This window comes from Vitis vinifera, chromosome 5 (genome assembly GCF_030704535.1).
Source record: "Vitis vinifera cultivar Pinot Noir 40024 chromosome 5, ASM3070453v1".
NCBI lineage: Eukaryota > Viridiplantae > Streptophyta > Magnoliopsida > Vitales > Vitaceae > Vitis > Vitis vinifera.
In genome coordinates, this window is record NC_081809.1 from 4,468,703 (window position 1) to 4,490,252 (window position 21,550).

Here is a 21,550-nt window from a genome sequence, read left to right on the forward strand (position 1 = left end):
ATGTCTTGGATACAGACCTTTTTTTGGTATTACAAGTCAACCTTACCCAAGTACAATTTTGTGGTAGTGATAATTTAAGCATATTGATGCTTATGACAAATCCTGTTATTCATGTAAGGACCAACTATATACAACTAGATCTATGTTTTATCGATGAAAAACTTATGCAGAAATAGATAGAGCTGCATCATGTGCCCTCTTTGAAGTTCCAAGTTCCAATCTCCAAGAGGCAAACTCAAAGTAGAAAAACTTATCTTCTATAAGTTTGAGGGGACCTATTAAGGGTAGTAGTTAGTTAGATGTGCTAATAACAACTTGCTAATTTGCATAAAGTTAGTTAACCCTATCAATACACTTATTGTTTCCACATTGGAGGTGTTAGTAGTTTGTTTGAGGATTGGTTGGTACTAAATTATATTCAAGAAGACATCTGATGTGTACTAAATTCTTTCTCATTTCTTTAGATTCTTAGAGACAAGGGAATGTCAGGTTCATAATTAAGCAGGAATTTTAACAGTGTATTAGAACATCATACAACACCACTGCACCCGGGTGACTTCTTCATTCTCTGACTTTGCATTGCTCTCCTTACCAAAAATGCATCGTCCCACCTCCCTGCATCTGCATATATGTTGGATAGAAGAACCCTACCTGCCCCATGAGATATGTCCAACTTTGCCAAATTCTCGGCAGCCCTTTCTCCTATTTCTACATTCCCATGTGTTCTACAAGCTGCCAACAGTGTACCCCATATCACCACATCTGCCTTCATCGGCATCTTCCTTATCATTTCAGCAGCTTCTTTTAACCGTCCAGCTCTACCCAAGAGATCAATCATACAACCATAATGCTTGATGTTGGGTTCTATGTTGTATAAATTCTTCATGCCCTTGAAATACTTCTCCCCTGTGTCCACCAACCCGGCATGGCAGCATGCACTCAATACCCCAATGAATGTGATCGAATTGGGTTTAATTCTGACCCTCTGCAGCTGGGAAAACAGTTTAAGAGACACATTTGCATGGCCATGCATGGCTAACCCACATATAATCGCATTCCATGGTGAGACAGAAGAGACCCTGTCCTGGATTTCATAGAACAGTTGTAAGGCAATAGTGATGCTTCCACACTTGGCATACATGTCGATAAGTGCTGCATTCAAATTGTCATTGAGAGGGATGGAGTTGCTAAGAATATATTCATGAGCCCACCTTCCTTCCATCAAAGTGCCCAGAGTGGCAATTGCTGAGAAGACACTTACCATAGTAATCTCATTCGGTTGGACCCCGCCAGCTACCATTTCATGGAAGAGTTGTAAAGCCAAATCAGGCTGCTCATTCTGTGAGTAACCAGAAATCATCGAACTCCATGAAAAAACATCTCTCTCAGGCATTTCATCAAACAATTGCCTTGCCTGCTCAATCATTCCATTTCTTACAAATCCTGAAATGAGGGCATTCCATGAAGAGACATGGTCCTTACTACCCAATTCAAATTGCAGAAAAGCAAGGTTGATTTCACCACAAGCAGCGTAGAAATGAATGATTGTTGCCTGTATAAAATCATAACAATCAAAGCCTGTTCTTACTATTATACCATGAAATTGCTGACCCTCACTCACTGCCATTGTCCGTCCACAAGCTGAAATCAAATCCACAATCATGACCTCATTGGGTCCCACCCCAGTTCGAAGCATTGATCGATACATCCTCAAAGCTTCACCCAACCTTTCAATTTGCACATACCCGTCAATTATCGTACCCCACGAAACCACATCTTTTGCAGGGATCCTCTCAAACAAATCCCTAGCCAAATCAACAAGCCCTGATTTTGAATACCCATTTAACATCACATTCCAGGTAACTACATTCCGTTCAGGTATTTCATCAAATAGAACCCTGGCATTCCCCAAACTCGAACAAACACAATACATGTGAACCAAGTTAGTTGCAACAATATTCAAGGCTTCAAGGCCCAGTTTGAATGACAATGCATGAAGCATTCGACAATTCAAAATCCCACCCACATGCGAGTAAGCTGAGATCACGCTCGCCAATGTCACCTCATTTGGGATGACACCTGCGAATCTCATGTCCTTAAAAACCCCAATTGCTTCAAGCCAACAATTATTTTGGGCCAAACCCATTACCATAGTAGTGTACGAGACACAACCTTTAATGGGCATTTTCTCGAACAGGTGGCGAGCATTGTCCAACGACCCAGATTTCACATACCCAGCAAGCATAATGTTGCAAGACACCGGATCCAACACCGAGCAAGTGTCAAACAGCGATCGAGCATTGGAAATAAGCCTACATTTCACGTAAAAACTAATCAAACTATTTTTGACAAAAATGTTGGAAAGAAGGCCGGATTTGAAGACCAGAGAATGGATTTGCTGGCCTTGGGAAAGGGCTAGGAGGGATGAACATGATTTCAGGGCTGAAACCAAAGTGAGTTCGTAATCGGAGTGTTGGGTGTCCTTGTTCCCATTGAAGAAAGCCCGGAGATGATCTATTGGGTGTGGAGGAAGTTGAGAGGGAGCTGCGGAGACCCATTTCAGATTTGGTATCAAAGACCCAAAGATGAATTTGGGTTTGGGGGATCCGATCATGAGACGTGACCATCAGACCTCTTCGCTTTGATATTTATTCTAATTTCTCGAATGAAAACAAATTTTCGGAGGTGAACCCATGGCCGCTTTTAGGGTATGTTTGGAAATCAAGAAAAAACTGAAAATGGATTCCCATTCTTTGATTAATGCATCGGCTGAAACTGTTTACATCCACCATCTTATTTAAAAATAAAATTTACACATCTAATAATTAAAACATCGTCTCTTCCAACTTTTCGACGCTCCATCGCCCAAAATCCTAATTTTATTTCTTTCCTATTTTCTCTAATTTTCTTTTCTTTTCTTTCCTTCGTTTCCCAATTCTCATTTCCTTCCTTCCCCTTTCCCTCCCCCCATCCTTTTCCTTAAATTTTATTTTCCTATATATACCATTGTCTTGATCACACAATAAGAGCCAACGAAAAATAAAAGAGAAAATTTAAAATAAAATTAACAATATTTTTAGGGGTTGCTATTTGCAACATCCTTTTTACTAAACGTAACACTTTTTTGTCATATATTTTTTTTCCACATATACAATTTTTAATAAAAAACTCTCTCTAACCTCATTTGGTTGTGAATTACATACGAAATATAATAAATGACAAAATTCAATCATCTGATGATAATTTTTAAGTAAGATTTATAACTTGCATTTTTTTTAATAAAGAAATATATATATTTATTAAAAATAAATAAAAAATGGGCGACTTGCGTGGGGCTCCGACGACCTAAGTAGGGCTCCAATGTCCTAGGAGGCAGCAGCAACGGTAGTGGTTAGGGTTTGAAGAAGGGATGGAAGTCGGCGACCACCGATGGCAGTGTTTGGATTAAATTTTTTGCTTATAATAATTATAAAAATTGAATTTTTTTATTGTTTATAATATTTACTAAATTACTTTTCCTTTTTAAAATCTTAATAATAATTTTTATTTAAAAAAATTGAGTTATGAATTTCACATTAAAACATTGAATATAATAAAATCATTTTGCATAATATACTTTTGGTGAAAAAAATCATTTTATAATTTATTATTTAAAAAATTTATTTTGTTTTAAAATATAATATGAAAAACAATTGAGTGTGAAAAAATAAAAGAAATAAAAAGAAAAAAAAAAACAAAGTTTACGTGGGATGGGGGATTGGGTGGGTAAAGATGAAAATGAAGATAAAAATAAAAGAAAAAGAATGCTAAAATGTGGGGTGAGGATCGAGGAAAAAAAATAAAAAAGGGGTGCAATTAGGACGTGAGGTCGGAGAGGAGAGAGAGGGGGAAATCAACACACATAATAAAATTATCAAATATTACATATTATATCATACAAATATCAATTATACTCATAAAATATCCTGAATATATGTATTTTTATTTTTTTTATTCTATGATTCGTTTAAGTTTTTATTAATATTTTGATTAATCTACATCTATTTATATATATAAAAAATTGACATTCATAAAAACCAATATTTTCATATGAGATGGAAAGGACTTTAAAGCGATCAAGCCTCCTAATTGGGCCATGTGCTGTGGCAGCAATTGTTGCTGTCCACCACCCACTGATTGAAGTGCCAAATGCAGAGGAGAGCAAAGTCCATAACACCAAAGTTTTGCCCAGAATATTGCTGAGTACCCTATCTCCCTGGAAACTCTTTTAAGTTATACTTCTGAATGTTATTGATACTTTTTCAATAGCCATACCCCTTGTTGAGGTGCTCCCCAAAGAAGAAAACTAACCAAGAATAAGAATGGATGCCACACAGCTAAAATAAGTGATAGAATATCCATTTGCTACTTCACATCTTTATTCGCATCAATCTGGTATATCCTTGTAGCAGTGAGAGACAACATTCCACTGTGATGTGGACACATTAAAGGTTGCTTCAGACATTGGTAAAGTCTGCAGTAAGTTTGTACGATTTAAAAAAAAAAAAAAAAGGTTCTAATCAAATGTGAATTCTTCCAGAAAGAAGAAAGGAACATTCAAAATCTTAAAGTCAAAACAAGACAGTAAAGGAGAAATATGTGAATGGAACCCAATGGTAGAAACCACCACAAACAATCAACGGTTGTCTCCTCCTCCATTTAGAGCCAGACTGGCCAGAGCCCTGCAAGTACCAAGCATACTTGAAAATTATACCCATCTCAATAGAACTATAAAAAATATTATTAATAATAAATTTAAAAACTTCCTCGATTAATGGGAAAAATTTAATGTTTTGAGTATATTGATAGCATGCAAGGTAACAGAACATGTTTGCCACTATGCAAGTTGGCAGTTCCTAAGATTTTGAACGATAGAAGGCCATAATCTTATGGATGGATTGCCTTCAATCTTCAACCATCCAAGTGATTAATAAATGCCATGCATCACAGAATACTGAAATGAAATTTGGCTAGACCTACAGCCTAGCACAGGCACAAGTTCATGCATAACCACAACTCCTTCTACTGGTGAGCAGTCATAATTATCAAGTAAAAACCCTGAGGGGTAGCTCAGTTGGTCCAGCCTTGGGTTTGCTCCCCAATGGTCACCAGTTCGAGTCCCCTTAGGGCCCGTTAACTTCAGATCCCCGTGGGATTAGTTGAGGTGCACGTAAGCTGGCCCGGATATCTACGGTTATAATAATAATAATAATTATCAAGTAAAACAATATACATTTTTGTTAGAGGTAGCCTAATCCAAATTTTGTTTAACACATGCATTTTAGAATTTCAGACCGGGAGAGGGAGCATACAGAGAAATAAGTTTCAATAGATCAATTGAAACCTGTACCAAGCAATTAAATTTTAACCAGTAAAACCTAATAGTAGAAACCATTACTGCTTTAGATTTGTTCAATATGAAAGAAATGGCATTTTTCTCTATCCTAAAAGAAGTTCAAATTTCCTAATAGAATTAAACATTTAGTTCAGTTGGTACAACACAAGAAAACTCCTCCGGGTAGATTGTATCCAGATTGCCAACTAGTATTTAACCAGTTGTGTAAAGGAGGCAAAAATGATCTTGATCATGGTTTCTTTTGCCAATTTCCAAAAACCTGAGGATAGGTTTTTCATGAATAGCACACCTCAAACATAGGAATTGATACCCAAACCAATAGTAATGGTATATACCTGGAGTATGCTCATTGTTTTTATCTGTGACTGATTTAACAGGCAGAAAGATAACATCATTTTCAACCACATCTACTGAACCTTGAGAAACGTCTGCATTATTGTCCACCACAATTAAGAGTCCATCAAGGCTCAAACTATTTTCCCCATGGGATAAAGCATAGCTAGTCATCATTGGGAATTGAACCCACTAGGGTGGTATAAGCTCTTTCTTGTATCTTTTCCTCTTATCTATAATATGCTTTGTTTGCCTATAAAAAAAAACAAAGCTATTTCCCCAGAAAAGAACTCGAACTCAAAATGCAAACCAAAGTACATCTGATAAAGGTCAATGCCTTTTTTTTTTATAGGTATATAGGTCAATGCCTTTGTTGGTTAGGACTAGCATATCATAATTCAAAACAGTTGCAGGTGAGGCTGGTCTACACAAACAAGGCAGCAAATTTGGTCTTTTTTTTTTTTGGATGAATCTGTGCTTGGTAATAAGCAGCACAGTAGAAATCTTAAGGCCACTTGAGGAATGTTGGTGACTAAAAAAAGAAAACAGGTTTATAAAACACAAGTGCATTAGAATGAAAGGCAGCTCTACACATCCATATTTCTCAGGTTGGTAGTTTGTATGAGCTTCTGGACACATGATCATGTGATTTGGGATTTTTTTTTTTTTTTTTTGATAAGTGTGATTTAGGACTTCTTACTTTCAGTAATTGACAAGACAGGGTTTAGTTAGAGATAGATTGACTATTGATATATACTCTTGTTTTGTCTATTAAAAAGAAGTTAGATATAGATATAGACTAGATTAAATTGTATGTTCATGATTAGATGATTGATATCGGTTAATGGGATGCTAACAAGTTCTTTCAAAAGCTTGAGAAGGCAAAGGCAAGAAGATCCACTTTTTCCTCATCTCCTTACATTTGCATTGATGATGGGGCCATTGAGTTGTTTTGTAAGAATGATGGAGGGAAGTGGTTTGTTCATGGATTTCAGATTGGAGGGAGGGCCAAGTCTTGAATGGAGATTTTCCATTCTTTACATGTGAATGACAGCCTTCATTTCTATGAGAACAATTATCACCTATTAAAGTTCATTTCGTATTCTATTTTTGTACTTTTAGTAATAGGGTTATGGTGGGTGTGTGTGTGTGTATAATTTACTGCTATCATCTTTATTGATTTATTTTTTGAAGATTAATAAAATATATATATAAAAAAAAAACACCACCTCTCTTCTTTCATGTTCTCTAACATCTTATCTTAGCACCATTTTTTTTTTTTTTTTATGATAGACAAAGCCACCTATCACCCTTAATAACTCTATCTGACCCATCCAGCTAGCACCCACCACCCTAGACCCAATTTTTAGCATCCACAACCTGCCCTGGAAATCAAAACTCCAGCTACGTCTGCTATATTCACTTCTGTCCAGATTGGGCTGAGTTTCTTTCTTGATTCTAAGAATGCTGCTTCATCATGAAATCTTCTTAATAGTGGAGTACCAATAGACCTCTAGAATTCCTCTTCTTCTACTAGGTGTTCTATGGTGACTGCCTATTGAATAGGTACTGTCAATGGGTATGTTTCATTCTGCTGTTTGTGTGCCTGCTACCTATTCCCCTTCACCTCCTTTACTGTCCAAGTAAGTTTCTCCAATCTGTTGCAATGTTTGATTGTTTTCTTTTCATGGATTTAGATGGTAGTTTCAAGATTTCACCCCAGTCAATTAGAGACAATAGTCATATCCAAATTACTACAATAAAATTAAAAAATAAAATAAATAAAAAAATCTAACCATCTATTTCAGACCAAAGCTCTAAAAGTATCTCTTAGGCAAGGACAAGTTAAAGTTTATATCTGATGACCTAAAGGACAATGAAAATGGCATAAGGATAATTTAATAATCATGACCTGTTTATGGAATATATTGTTTTTGATAGGTAAAAACACAACATAATATATAAAGAACAAAGGGCGCCCAAAGCCCAACCCAAAGCATACATGGAGTACATAACAAGCGCCTAAAGGCAAAAGCAAAAGAGAAGAGGGGATACAAAAACCCTGTTTATGGAATATATGGAACCTCATATTGCTACCACTGCCATGTTTCATAACACTGTTATGATTAAAAAATATTTCAAGGACTTATGAGCTATAAGCAGTTCTTTTCCCATGTACAAGTAGTGGGGTTTCTTTCTACCAGTACTATGGACTGCAAGGTAAACTGTGTGTACCATCCTCTCACTAATAATATTAATATGTTATATAAGCAATATGAGGAATTTGAAGAAGATAAATTTCTCAGGTCTTGGTCTAGGTCTAAAGAATGTTGAACAACATCCTTTCCAGTGAACACTTATCTGTCTAGAGTAATCATGTTAGTCTGGGTTCTTTTGTGGAGCCTCTCCTATAGTGAACAAATAAATAAGTTGTTCTTGTTTCTTCAAATGGTTGTGAGATAAATAGGTTTACCAATTGAGCAACAGGCCAAGAGTAAAAGGGAGGACATTATACAGTGTGTAGAGATAGATATTGTTTGCATTGTGGCAAGACCAATCATGTGATAGAGAAATGTTTGGACAGGTTTGGTAAAACTGCCCAGATAAATCAGGTGATATCTGACAAAGTTGTAATACTTCTGAGTCTATTCTTTTCTCCTCTAGTAAGGCTAGAGATCCAATCATGACTGCACAAGTAGATATAAACGACCACTATTCTCCATTACTTTATTTTTTTTAGCCTCTTATTCTCCTTTCTGGATTATAGATTTGGGAGCCTCTTCTCACACAATTCACTATTGGTAGGCTTTCCATTTTTTTTCCACCTTTGCTAATTTGTCCATAGATTCATCTATCATCCTTGTAGATGGGTTCCAAATCCTAAGTGTTGGAAAAAGGAACTATCTTCTCACTCCTAACCTCATAGTCATATGTTTCAAACTTTCTTGTGAATCTTTTATTCACAAGAAAATTAAACCAAATCTCTTTATGTTTCTATGACATTTTTCTCTTCTTACCATGCATTTTAGGATTTCTTAATGAAGAAGATGATTAGTGAAGGGCATTAAGTTAATGGAGTTTATGACCCATCTCCAATTCCAGTTGCCAAACAAGCTCTTGTTCCTTCCATGCAATGGCACCACCAAATGCTAGGCTATTCTCCATTACACATTGTCCAGCTTATGGGAGTCACAACAGAGCCAAAGTTAGAGCACCAATATAACGATCCACTCCCTCCCATATAGATATTTTTCGCTCTAAACCCAATAAAACCCTTACGACTTTAAAATAGGTCTACACAATTAAAAAAAGCTCATACATATATAGTGTTAGGAACTTTTTTTTCTATCTTATGTGGGATGTCACAATCCCTCCATGACACATCTACATTCTTAAGAGAAGCTCATACATGTATAGTGTCAAAAACTTTTTCTCCTATTCGATGTGAAATATCACAATTAACACCTCATCCACCCAAATGTAAACACAACATCCTCATCGTGTTCCACAAGATTGTAGGGCTAAGCAAGCAAACACCATTTGAAAGACCAAAAAACAAAGGTCCACATCGCAGTGGAGGATTGGCTTTGATTACCCACTCCCTCTTACTTAGTAATAGTCAAATGGCTACATATATTCCAAGTATCCTCCTATGTTTCATGAGTGCACTAAACATGTTGAGGTGATTTGTCATTTCATTCTTGCAATAATGAAACATGATGTAGTCACTTCTTAAGTCATATCAGAAGACTAGCTTGGAGACATTTACTTGGCTATTTGTTTAACCTTATTGGGAAATGAAACTTTTATATTTCAGATTGAAAGGGAGTGGGGGTGCTAGAGTTTATTAGCAAGAGTATTATATGGAGTAATCGGATGATTATAGAACTGTATAGAGTGCTGCTACAATCTTTATTTTTTAAGATTAATAAAATATAGAAAGCACACTCCCTCCTCCCTTCATGTTTTCTAACGTCACGTATTATGTCAATTCTCCTATTTCTGGAAGTCATTTCTAATTTGAGAATTAATTTGGAAAGAAAGTGAGCTTATCATAATTGGAAACACAGAAAATCTAGACAACTTGGTGTTTGCTTTGAGATCTTTTGCTTTTCTTGCTTGAATTTTGGTGGATGTTCCAATTGTTCGTTAAGGAGTTACTGTCAAACTGCAGAATAGAGGGGTCAGCAAGTGGTCAGGAAAATATGGGAGTTAGCCTCTCTGCTTGTTTTAATACGTAAGGGGAGAGCTTAATAACAGAACTTTAGAAGATGTGAAGCACTCTAACCCGTCACTTAATCAATTCCTTGTTTGAGTTGTGTCTAGGGTTGGAGTTGAAAATGCAAATATTATTGCTCCAGAACTTCATTGCTGGGACTGGTTGGAGGATAGGGGCTTTAGTCTTTGTGTGTTCTCACCCTGTGTACTTGAATTACACCCTCTTTTTGTAAATGTTTTTAAAATTGAATTTTGTAAAATGTTTCTAAAATTGCAAAAACATGCACATTAACTCCATTAAGGGTTCCCAAAGAAAACAATACCCTTTTTTGAACTAACAAAAGAAGACTAGATTGTTGTTGAAATGCAAGATCAGGAACTGACCTTTAGGAGTAAAATTATAGAACAAATCAGCATGACGAGTTCTTTGCTAAATCAACAATTGGGCAGTCAACTTTCCTGAGTACAACCTTTTTCACTGGTTGCCTAAAGGTTAGTTGCACATCATCGAAAGCCCAATGAAATGATCTTCATGCGATTCTATATTTTACTTGGCCAACTAATCTGTTTTTAGCACATTTATCAAAACCAAAGACTCAGAAGTTCACTTCCCATTCTCTTCATAGCTTCCAACCTCCCTCAGCTTTTCTTTTGTTTTAAGTTAACCATAATATTTTCATAATGTAAACCACTACAGGCACCAAACCTGCAACAAAATGGACTAATGACCCAACCTATCAAAAAAAAAAGGACTAATGACCCAGGAAAATGTTTAAGGTTATAAGTGAAAATGTGAGAGGTATTATCTTGTCTAGATGTTGAAAAGCTAATTTTGAGTAATTTTATTATCTTTTTTTATTTTTTATTTTTTAAATATAATAAATGCAAATTAATTAAGTAGCACAATACATATCATCAATACAATTCAAAGTGAACATGGCTTGCAAGATCAGGCAACACCCCCTCCCCCCCAAATTAATAAAAATAAAAATAAAAATAAAATTCTAATAGATCTCTGGCTTGTTCTTCCTCAAAAATTTCCCATGCCCATCAATCAATAAGCCATTAACAATTTAACCCACTATCTGGAACCAAATTCTCAAGGAAAGGAACCCAATTAGCAAAAATGAAATTAAAGGAATAGGGTTTTGTTTCCTTCCTCTTGTTTGGCAAGGGAAAGAAATGAATCCAAGGCAGTTTAGTTTCCCTTGTTTGGTTTTGCAAAAGAAATGGAAAAGAAACCTTTTTTTAACCATCATAACCCAGCTTTGATAGAAAAATGAAAACAGAAAATAAATAAAATAATAAACAAACTTTAAATGTAAGAGGCTAACCCATTAGTAAAATTGAAGTAATAAAATAACTAAAATGAAGATCCTAAAAGGACTAAACAAACAAGAGTTCTCGAGGAAAATCCTTTTTGTCTTTCAATCCAAACAGGAACTTAATATATATATTGCAAAAAAATTGCAATCCCCAGTTGAAAGCAAACTTTAAATTATGGTTTGGAGGTTAATATTTATTAGAAATTATTGAAAAAAAAAAGGATGTCATCAACCTTGTTTTATTTTGTATATTATATTTAAAGTTTAAATATGTAAAAAAAACCTCAAAAAAAGTTCGATGATAAGTATTCTATATTGATATCAAATCTGTAAAAAATCTAATACAAAAATAGTAAATAATCATGGATAAAAAAGAAGAGGTTGACCAGAATGAAAGAGGGTAAAGAAAAACATAAAGATGTGACAAGTGGATAAAGAAAGAGGGTAATGAAGATGAACGATAAAATTAATGTTCAAAGAAAGGAAGTGTTCACCCAACTTCAATCTTAATGCTTCCAAATCTAGAAAAATTTCAACAGTTTTTGAAGGATGAAAAAACTCTAAATCTCCCAAATTCTCCTTTCAAAAAATTTCCTTCATTTCTAACATTGGAATTCAGATTTTCAATCAGTTCATTTCTCCTCAAATTTGTCCATTCCAAATACAGGATAATTGTCTTCTGAAGAACACAGAATTCACAGCAATTAAATATTAATGACCACAGATCCAAGGCCCCTGAAGAGTGCAGAAGTCGACAGTGCAGTCTATGTGCCCCAATTGTATAGTATCATTCAGGTATAAGCCTAGCTCTTTTCACCATATGTGAATAGTGATGAAGGCCGAATGTCCTTATGTGACTTCATTGATTGGTAGGGTTCTCATTTGTATAGTATCATTCAGGTATAAGCCTAGCTCTTTTCACCATATGTGAATAGTGATAAAAGCCCAATGTCCTTATGTGACTTCATTGATTGGTAGGGTTCTCATTGAGGGAATGATTACTTTTTTATTGTCCCTTTTCCTTTTTCTGACACCTTTTGGCGACCGTCGAATACGTTCTATGTACTTTGGTGAGCTCTTTTTGGCACTTTTATGTAATACCATGATTATTTACCTATAAAAAAAATATTGATAATTTTATCTTCTGAAGTGGACCACAAAATGAAGAATCTTTATTGTGAAACCCACTCCCAACACCTCAAATAAGGAACTAATAGGGAATTTTCCTTATTTGGATTTGGCTCAAACTGTGTTGTCCCCTTTCTCCGAACCAACTCTCAACTCTAAATCAAAATTTGCATCCCATTTTAGTTTGCAGTTGGATCAGAAATTGTTCTGAAAAGTTATTTCTGCCATTTGGCATGTAACTCTTTTTTTTTTCCTTTTTTGATAGGCAAAGAACAAATATATTAAAAAGCACCAACAAAAGGGTGGGCAGAAGTATACACAGTGTATGCAAAAGTGCTAAAAAGCCAATTAAACAACTCTCCCGCCTTACTTAGAGCTCGGCCAATCAATAAAGTCCAACATGGACAAGGAGCCATCTCCTATGTATACTCTAATCCACTCCAAAAAATTACATAAAAAGGATTGTTTGATTGTTTGATTTGCTTTTTCAAAATTATAAAAAAAACTCTCTTATTTCTTTTTTTTCTTTTTTTTTTCCAAATGGATTGAAATAAGCACAAAGGGGTCGCTTTCCAAACTTTCTTCCTCTTGTTGTCAAAGCATAATTGCCTCGAACAATGAAGGAGAATGTGATCAATCGTTTCTTCTTCTCTTTTGCACAAATAGCATGTATTCAGAATATTTCATCCCCTCCTTTTAAGCTAGTCCAATGTCAATATTCTTATCCATGTAGCTTCCCAAGTGAAAAATCTCACCCTCACCGAGACCCAAGGATTCCAAATCCTGCTTACAGGAATGCATCCAATCTTTCATTAGATAAAGAGGAATAGACAGATTTAACTAAGAAATTTCCACTTCTTTTTTTTTTTTTTTTTTGATAGACAAGAAATTTCCACATTTTGAGTTCAGCCAAAACATCTGATCCTTTATATCATTACAAATCATATGCGCCTGCAATCACCTAAAAAAAGCCTCCACCTCACATCTAGCTTCAAGTCATGGATCTATTTTGTGAACCTTAGGTTCCAACAACTACCCTCCCTTTCTTACTCCAATAACCCAACTAGCCATGCATGTTTGGTGGTGGCTGTCAAGAATAACATAGGGAAAATCTCTCTTAGGGGTTCATCAACATCCATCTCTTCATCCAAAACTTCACTCCCCACTCATTTCCCACCCAAAAAACCGTAATACTCTAAAGCGATCCCATCCACTTCTAATGGCCTTCCACATGCCCACCTCACTCCTCTAGAGCACCATTCCCCCTCTTCCTCCCCATGCATCCCTAAAATTAGCCACTTCCAAAGGGATTCACTTGCACAAGCAAATCTCTAATACCACCTGTCGAGTAAAGCTTTGTTAAGGATAGACAGTCTTTTAATACCTAAGCCCCCATTTTTCTTCTCCATGCAAATTGTTGACCAATTCATCAAATGCAGCTTGCTCTCAAAAGCCTCATCCCTCAAAGGAAATCCCTATGGATCTTTTCCAATCTTGTACTAACCTTCCTTGGAATAAAAAAAAAGAAAGATGAAGTAAATTGGCAAGCTAGAGAAAGTGTTTTTTATCAAAGTCACATAACAAATTGTTTCTGAAATCTCTCCTTTACCACATCCCAAACCCAAGATGGTCTAAATGGAGCTCTGAACAGAAGGCTTGGATATTTGGTGTGGAGACTTCTCACTCTACATCCCAAAACCCTAGCAACCCTGGCCAAAAACACTTTTCCCACCACCTTTATGAGTCTATTAGTTAGGACTTTTACTAAAAGCTTGTATAACCCTTCCACCAAACTAGTTGGAATGAAAATTTTAAAATCTTCAACATGGGATTAATATTATAAAAGTTGTGTTTAAACTTATCTCAAAAGTGCCCAGCTCATAGGATTCCCTAAAAGAGCCCATCACCTCATTTTTCAGAAAATCCCAACTAAAGTGTTAAAAAGCCACAAAGAAGTCATATGTTCCTAAGGCTTTACCCTAACACAAACTAGAAAGAGCCACAAAAACCTCCTCCTCAGAAAAACGAAGTCTCTAGAAGCCCTGAATCTTCACTACCCAATTTTTTTCAAAAATTTTTTCGTTGATGCTTAGTCTCCAATCCTTCGACTCAAAAAGAAGGTTATAAAAAGCACCACCCACCCCATCCTTTATGTCTACTTCCTTGGACAACAATTTAATCATTTAACCTTATTTTATCCAAATGATTCTTTCTTTTATGAGCATTAGTCATTTTATGGAAGAAATTTGTATTTTATCTCTTTCTTTAAGTCATAATTCTCTTGATTTTTGCCTCCATGAAACTTTTTCCATTTTTGCCTACTTAAAATACTCCACCAATGTCTTCCTCTTAGCTTCACTCTCCTCCTTTGAAAGAATGAATTCCCTTTCCTTTGTCCCCTAAAAATCAATCTAATTCAAAGTTGCATCTCTATTGGAGGCAACGTTCTCAAAACCTCTTTATTCTAAGCTTTAAGATCACATTTCAAGGCTTTTAGCTTGGTTTCCAAAATGTGGCCATACAAACCTAGTGAAGATTAGTTTTTTTTGCTTGGAAAACATCTTGGGGTAGACTTCTTACTCTTGACCAGTTCACAAGGAGTAGGAATATTCCAAATAAGTGTTATTAGTGCAAAAAAATGGGTGGAAATGGCAGATCACTCACTCCTGTTTTGTGCCAAGGCAAGTATGTTGTGGAACTTGATTTACTCTCTTTTTGGGGTGCAATGGGTTTAGCATTCATCAGTTAGCTCTTTCATGGATAAAAAAAAAGAAGAAAGGATGGAAGGTTGCTCCCTTATGCTTATTGCGGACTATCTGGAAGGAAAGAAATAGAAGGACTTTCAAGGACATAGAGTAGTCCAACCAAGCTATTAAATTTATTTTCATGTATACTTTTGTGAATTAGGCTAGGGTGTATATAAAGGAACACACATTGTCTTTGTTAGATTTTGTAAATTAGTTAAATGTCAAGTAAGGAGAAGGTTTTTTTCTTAAAAAAAAAAACTCCTTACATCTTTGCCTTTACTGGGCTTTGTTTGTATACTTCATGTGTACTTGTTTCGCCATCCTTTAGGCATTTTTAATGCAAGCCCTCCTTTTGCTTATATATATATACACATTGTCTTTGTTAGATTTTGTAGATTAGTTAAATGTCAAGTAAGGAGAAGGTTTTTTTTCTTAAAAAAAAAAACTCCTTACATCTTTGCCTTTACTGGGCTTTGTTTGTATACTTCATGTGTACTTGTTTCGCCATCCTTTAGGCATTTTTAATGCAAGCCCTCCTTTTGCCTATATATATATATATATATATATATATATATATATATATATGTATGTATGTATAAACCCATAGTAGAGTAGCTCCCCCACCACTTTCTAATTGAATTTTTGAACCCTTCCTCTTTCAATAACATATTTTTTTTTTTTTTTGATAAGCAAAAGATATATAAAAGCGGCCAATAGCCTCAAGGCATACAGGAAGTATACAAAGCTACCAACCCTCAAAACAAAAAACAAAACGAACCAAACCCTAATTGGAGGCTAACCACTCCAAGAAACCTATTAGGGAATTCGACTCCATATCAATGTACACTTTACCCCAACCCCAAATAATGTAAACAAGTGACGTTTTTAATTTCTGATAAGCCAACACCCCCCCTTTAAAAGCTAGCCTATTTCTCTCCTTCCATATAGTCCAAAAAATGAATAACGGGATGGCCTTCCACACTTCTTTTCTTTTCCTCCCCACAAAAGAGCCTTTCCAACTACTAAGGACCTCCTTTACAGAATTTGGAAAGACCCACTGTACACCACACAACGCAAGAATGATGTTCCATAACCCTTTCAATAACATATTTTCAAATCTAAAAAAGACATTTTACTCCTTTTTTTTTTATACGTAAATGTAGAAAATATTAATAACACCTAATAAAAAGATGCTCAAAGGTTTTAACTCTTTATCCCACCCATCTAATAGAATGGGACTACGATCAGAACCAATCTTGGCCAAAAGCGCTTAGTCAAACTATTGAAATAATTCTTCCAAACTTTGAAAATCAGAAAGCAAACCTATATGGAGGAAGATTGATTATTCAAACTACCACACCAAGTAAATGGACCAACTGCCAAAGGAAGGTCCCTTTACACAAACTCCTCTATGATTTTCTAAAAACACTTCAGAACCAATCTTGGCCAAAAGCGCTTAGTCAAACTATTGAAATAATTCTTCCAAACTCTGAAAATTAGAAAGCAAACCTATATGGAGGAAGATTGATTATTCAAACTACCACACCAAGTAAATGGACCACCTGCCAAAGGAAGGTCCCTTTACGCAAGCTCCTCTATAATTTTCTAAAAACACTTCATTGTTGTTAAAATTCTTAGGCAATTCCTCCTTTCAATAAGGAATCGAACTATATTGAAATCATACACCATGGTTTATTCCAAAGCCCTCTAATATCACAAAGCTCCCTAAAAAACCTCCATTCCCCCATTTTGGACCAACACCTAAACGCTTCACCATTTGCACAAACATCTGTTGGAGTTTAGTTTCTTGCAAACACACAAGGTCAACCCTCTGATACTAGATAAGAGATTAATAACTTTTCACTTATCCCCCTCATTATCCCTCTAACATTGTAAAGAAGGATGAAAAAATTCATTGAGAAACCTTGGCTATCTCTCAATTGCCCTTGCCACTCCTTACTTTGCCTAAAGTAGAGTAAAAGCTGATGGAGCACTCTAGCCACCACAATTCCCTCTCGAGTTTAGACCTAAGGTCTGGTTTTTTCTTGATCCCCATAGCATTGCCCCTTTTTCTTTGCTCCATTCTCCTCATGAGGGCCAAAAAATTTTCCTCCAAACCATCAATCAGCAGCCCAACAAATGTACTAAAAGATGCTAGCTTACTAAAGCAGTCCCAAAAAGTGAGAAATTCTTGCTCCAAACCCATTCCTTCCTTGCCATTACCATTGTTTAGAGTGTTTCTCGAGAACACCACGGATGTACCATCATTCAAAATCATGCACAAAGGCCTAGTCAACACACCTTCAGGCTCAACAGAGGGCGCACTGAAAATACCCCTTTGGCTAGACAAACACTCCCTCAACCCTTCCACTGGAAGCTTGCCCTTAGAAGGAGATGGAGAAGAAGAGATAGGCCCACACCGCAGAAATGAGGGGGGAGAACCATACCTAGGAAACTGGTTGGCATGTAGCTATAGGGATTTTTTTAAAAAAAAATTGGGAGAATTGAAGCCCAAATCCACTCTTTACAAGCCACATGTATAAGAATCATTTCCAAATCCTCTCTTCTGAGAATTGGGTAGACATACCATAACTATGCCCAACTTAACAATTCCCATCGTCTAGTCACCGCCATCCCATCCCACCCCACCAATTTGTTGGAACTAAGAAATCCCGGGGATTTTGATTCCTATGATGTTAAATCCCTTCATTCACATTCTTTAAGAAAATCCAAACCCCTCATCCAAGCGCATCCTCCATAATTTAGACAGCTCAAAATCCTTAGTAATTTAATAAGAAAAAAAAGTATGAAGTTGGGGGTTGCAAAGAAACTCTCAAAAGAAGCAACTTGGCAAGGAAGCTAACTATACAAAACATTCCCATCATTTTGAAAATTTATGAAACCTAAATCTTGCCACTTCTGAAAACAAGGCATGTTGAGAACATTTCTGTCAACACAATGGTTTGCAAAAAGAAGTCCTTGTCATCAAAGATTCAACTCTCCTTCCACTGAATCACATGAATGGAAAAGATATTCCATGAAAATTGGACCCATCAAATAATACCACACAGAATAAACTTTGAGTTACCATTTTCTAGGATGAAATCAGTTCGATAAAATTAAAAGGGAAATTACTGCCTAGGAACTTTACAAAATAAGCAGCTGTTTAAATCCATACCGAACAACCAAGATCAAGGTTTTTCCATTTTTTATAGGTCAAACAATTGTATTAAAAGCACCTAAAATATACACAATGCATACAAGCCCAAAAAAAGGGAAGGATACACAAAAACAACACCCTCACTTCACTAACAGCCCAACCAATCTATGAAGTCAAATTAAGACAATGAAGCAAGACCCTAAATGTACCCTGACCCACTCTAAAACCATGTACATAAAGGAGAGTAAAATAGCATGGTCTGTCAATTCAGGATCTTCAAAGGCTCTTTGTTTTCTTTCCTTCCATAAGATCCAAAATAAGCACAAAGAAGTTATTCATACACAAAACCAAGATCAAGGTTTAACCTATTCAATAATCTCAGAATGGTGATCAGAATTCATGCAAAAGAATTTAGCTTTGTTTTGTATCATTTGCTGATTGATAAATTTTTCTTTTTCCAAGATTGATATTGTAGTGCAAACTTAGCATGGACAAGAACTTGACAGGAACAAATAAAATCAGGGTCTTAAAGTTCCAAACTAAAGATCCATGATACTTGGCATGCTATCAACAATATAGGTTAGGTGAAAATGCAATACAAGCCTGTCTCCAACTCAACCAACCATGTTCTGGGCCAAGGCATGTATGGTGTGACCAAATTTATCCTAAGTATCACCGCAATCCAAGTACCATGTAACACGGGAAGGGAACATAACATTTTGTCATTTATCACAAAAAATAAAATAAAATAAAAAATAATAATGATAATAACATTCTGTCATGTTCTGGGCTAAGGGGTACACTGTGCAACTGTTTCCTTCTGCAAAGAACATCAATCCAAGTTCGGCGTAACATTGCAAGGGGCCACAAAAGAAAAAAAAATATCTTTTTTAATGTTAGCAGCAAAACATTGGCAGACAACCTAGAAAACCGACTGATCAATTATGAATCTAAGACTAAACTCAATCCCCTAACCACAAAAGGAAAAGAAATACCATCTCATGTACATTATCACATGCCTAATTGCACTAGCAAAACCAAACATGAATTTGGGAAAATGCCTTCCCAACTCTATACAACTTTAACCATGAATATTGATGAAAAGAAGCAAACAAGATGCCACGCAAGCAATGGATCAAAGAAAACCAAACATAAATAACTGGAAATTCAACTGCACTGAACCAGAAATCAAACTCACTTTTTGTGCCGCCGCCCTCGCTTCGGCCCCCACCCCTCGAGCTTCGCGATTGGGCATCCACACCGCGCGCGGAACAGCAAAACCGCCCGGCCATTCGGGGGCGCCATCTTCCTCAGTTCAGACCTCAAGCACTCGTAATCAGGATTCGCCTCACTCCCACCCTTCCACGGCAACACATCGATCTCCTTGGACGACGATTTCAGGCACTCCTCCGTCTGCAACTGCAAATCGAACTCCATCGCTTTCTTCAAACCCTTGCATCCCGGGTTATCACATTTCCTCGACCTATAGCCGCAGCAGAGCTCAATTGTCACGATGAACACCGCAAAGAACACCAGAAACCCTAGAATGTACGGACCGGGCGATTCACGGAAGGATAAGGAGTGAGAGAGGATGATCGACGGGAGGATGAGAGAGAGAGATTGCACGATGTAGGAGAAGTAAGAGGTAATAAGGAAAGTGCCTGAGAAGAGGACAAGGATGAGGATGAGAATGTCAAGGGTTGCGGAGGGAGAGTGTTTGCAAAGTAAGGAGCAATTAGGGTTAGCATTAGGGTTCATGGAGGGTTTTCTGGGTTTGGGAGAAGGAGATGAAGTGACGGGCATGGCGGTGATGGTGGACAGAAGATGGCGCATGTTAGTGAGCTCGGCGCATGTGTTGCAGAGAGAAAGAGAGTTGTTGTTCAGCTGTGTCTTGTGAAACGAAAGCTAAACCCAAAGGGAGAGCGAAAGGCAAAAGTGCCGGGGGTGCGCAGGTTAGTAAAATTATCTATCTGAAGTCTAGACCAAGGGTGCGCACGCTTAGAAGCTATCCGATCAGATCCTCGGCCACGCGCCTTCGGACAGTGTTGAACACCTTCGAATCTCTCCCCGTCGGTTAAAGCCCTGAGAATTGCCTCAGGTGCCCTGAGCCGACTGCCGACGGTTTCCAAATAATAGTCATATATTCTCATTAATTAAATAATTAGTAATTTATTTTTAAAATTAATAAAAATATATTTTCCCCTTAAAGAAATTAAAAAAATAATAATAATAAAAATTCCATCAAGACCTCATCCCAAAGACTCAAACCCATGTGCATTAGATTTACCAGCTAACAAAAAAGTAACAGTAATATTCACTTTATGTTTGGTCCAATTCCACCCCTTTTGAAGTACAATGAAACTTCCAGGAATTTTCCAAGGATGCAGATTTTACCAGATTTAGGACAATCTTGCGTGACCAAAAATGCCAGGTTCAGAGATGAGCGTGCAGTTCACTGCTTCTGAATACGACTGGGCTTGCAACGCACAGCTTGATTAGGTGATGATGATGACCCATATTCTCCCCATCTATTACCCAATCTTTGTCATAACTGGATTCAAAGCTTCCCACAAGTTTTTATCTACCAATTGTTTAGGATAAATATAATTGAAATAATAATTTACACATTAATTAATAGAGGGGAAGAGATGGGGGCAAAAGAGTCTATATTTATCAAAAGCTCAAAATAAAGTCAGATGATTTAGAAGGCGATGGCCCAATTGGCAGAATGCCAATGCCAATGAGTAACACTTTCAATGAATGACTGAGCCCACCCAATGTGAAAATGTTGAGAAGCCTTTCAAATTCCTAACAAATACATTATTTTGCGAAGGAAATATTTAAAACTAATAAGAATATTTTTTTATAAGTATTTTAAATTATAAAGAAAAATAATTACGAGACAAATATGAGCTTGTAAAAACTATACGTGATGAATACAAAAGTGAGAAAAGGTGAAAGATACTTGATGGAGCAAGATTACTCGATAGAGCATGTATGTGATGTATGTGAGTAAGAGTGTGAGCCACTTAATGGAGTAAAAAAACTTATGATTTGGGGTGAAGATATATAGAATAAGAAAAAATTATGAGAGAAAAATAGACTTATGATAATTGTATAAGATTAGAGATATGAGGAAAAGTGAGAGATATGTGATTGAGCAAAAAGGTTCGTTAGGATGTAGGTGTGAGAAAAAGTCAAAGACATATACGAAAAGTAGAGAAAAATTGAATGTCTTGAGACT

The 21,550-nt window shown here is 36.3% G+C and overlaps 2 protein-coding genes across 2 annotated transcripts; both read right to left on the bottom strand.

Moving 5' to 3' along the window:
• Positions 1-436: 436 nt before the first annotated feature.
• On the bottom strand, positions 437-2,975 carry LOC100264888 (pentatricopeptide repeat-containing protein At5g19020, mitochondrial). Its single transcript, XM_019219962.2, has one exon. It carries the CDS (start codon positions 2,612-2,614, stop codon positions 530-532), a length of 2,085 nt encoding a protein of 694 aa, XP_019075507.1. The 5' UTR covers positions 2,615-2,975; the 3' UTR covers positions 437-529.
• Positions 2,976-4,377: 1,402 nt separating this feature from the next.
• LOC100259704 (uncharacterized protein At5g19025) lies at positions 4,378-20,428 on the bottom strand. Its single transcript, XM_010651557.3, has 2 exons — positions 19,505-20,428; positions 4,378-4,721 (listed from the first exon to the last, which is right to left on the bottom strand). The coding sequence occupies exons 1-2, from the start codon at positions 20,137-20,139 to the stop codon at positions 4,676-4,678; spliced, it is 681 nt and encodes a 226-aa protein (XP_010649859.2). The 5' UTR covers positions 20,140-20,428; the 3' UTR covers positions 4,378-4,675.
• Between the last annotated feature and the right edge of the window lie 1,122 nt (positions 20,429-21,550).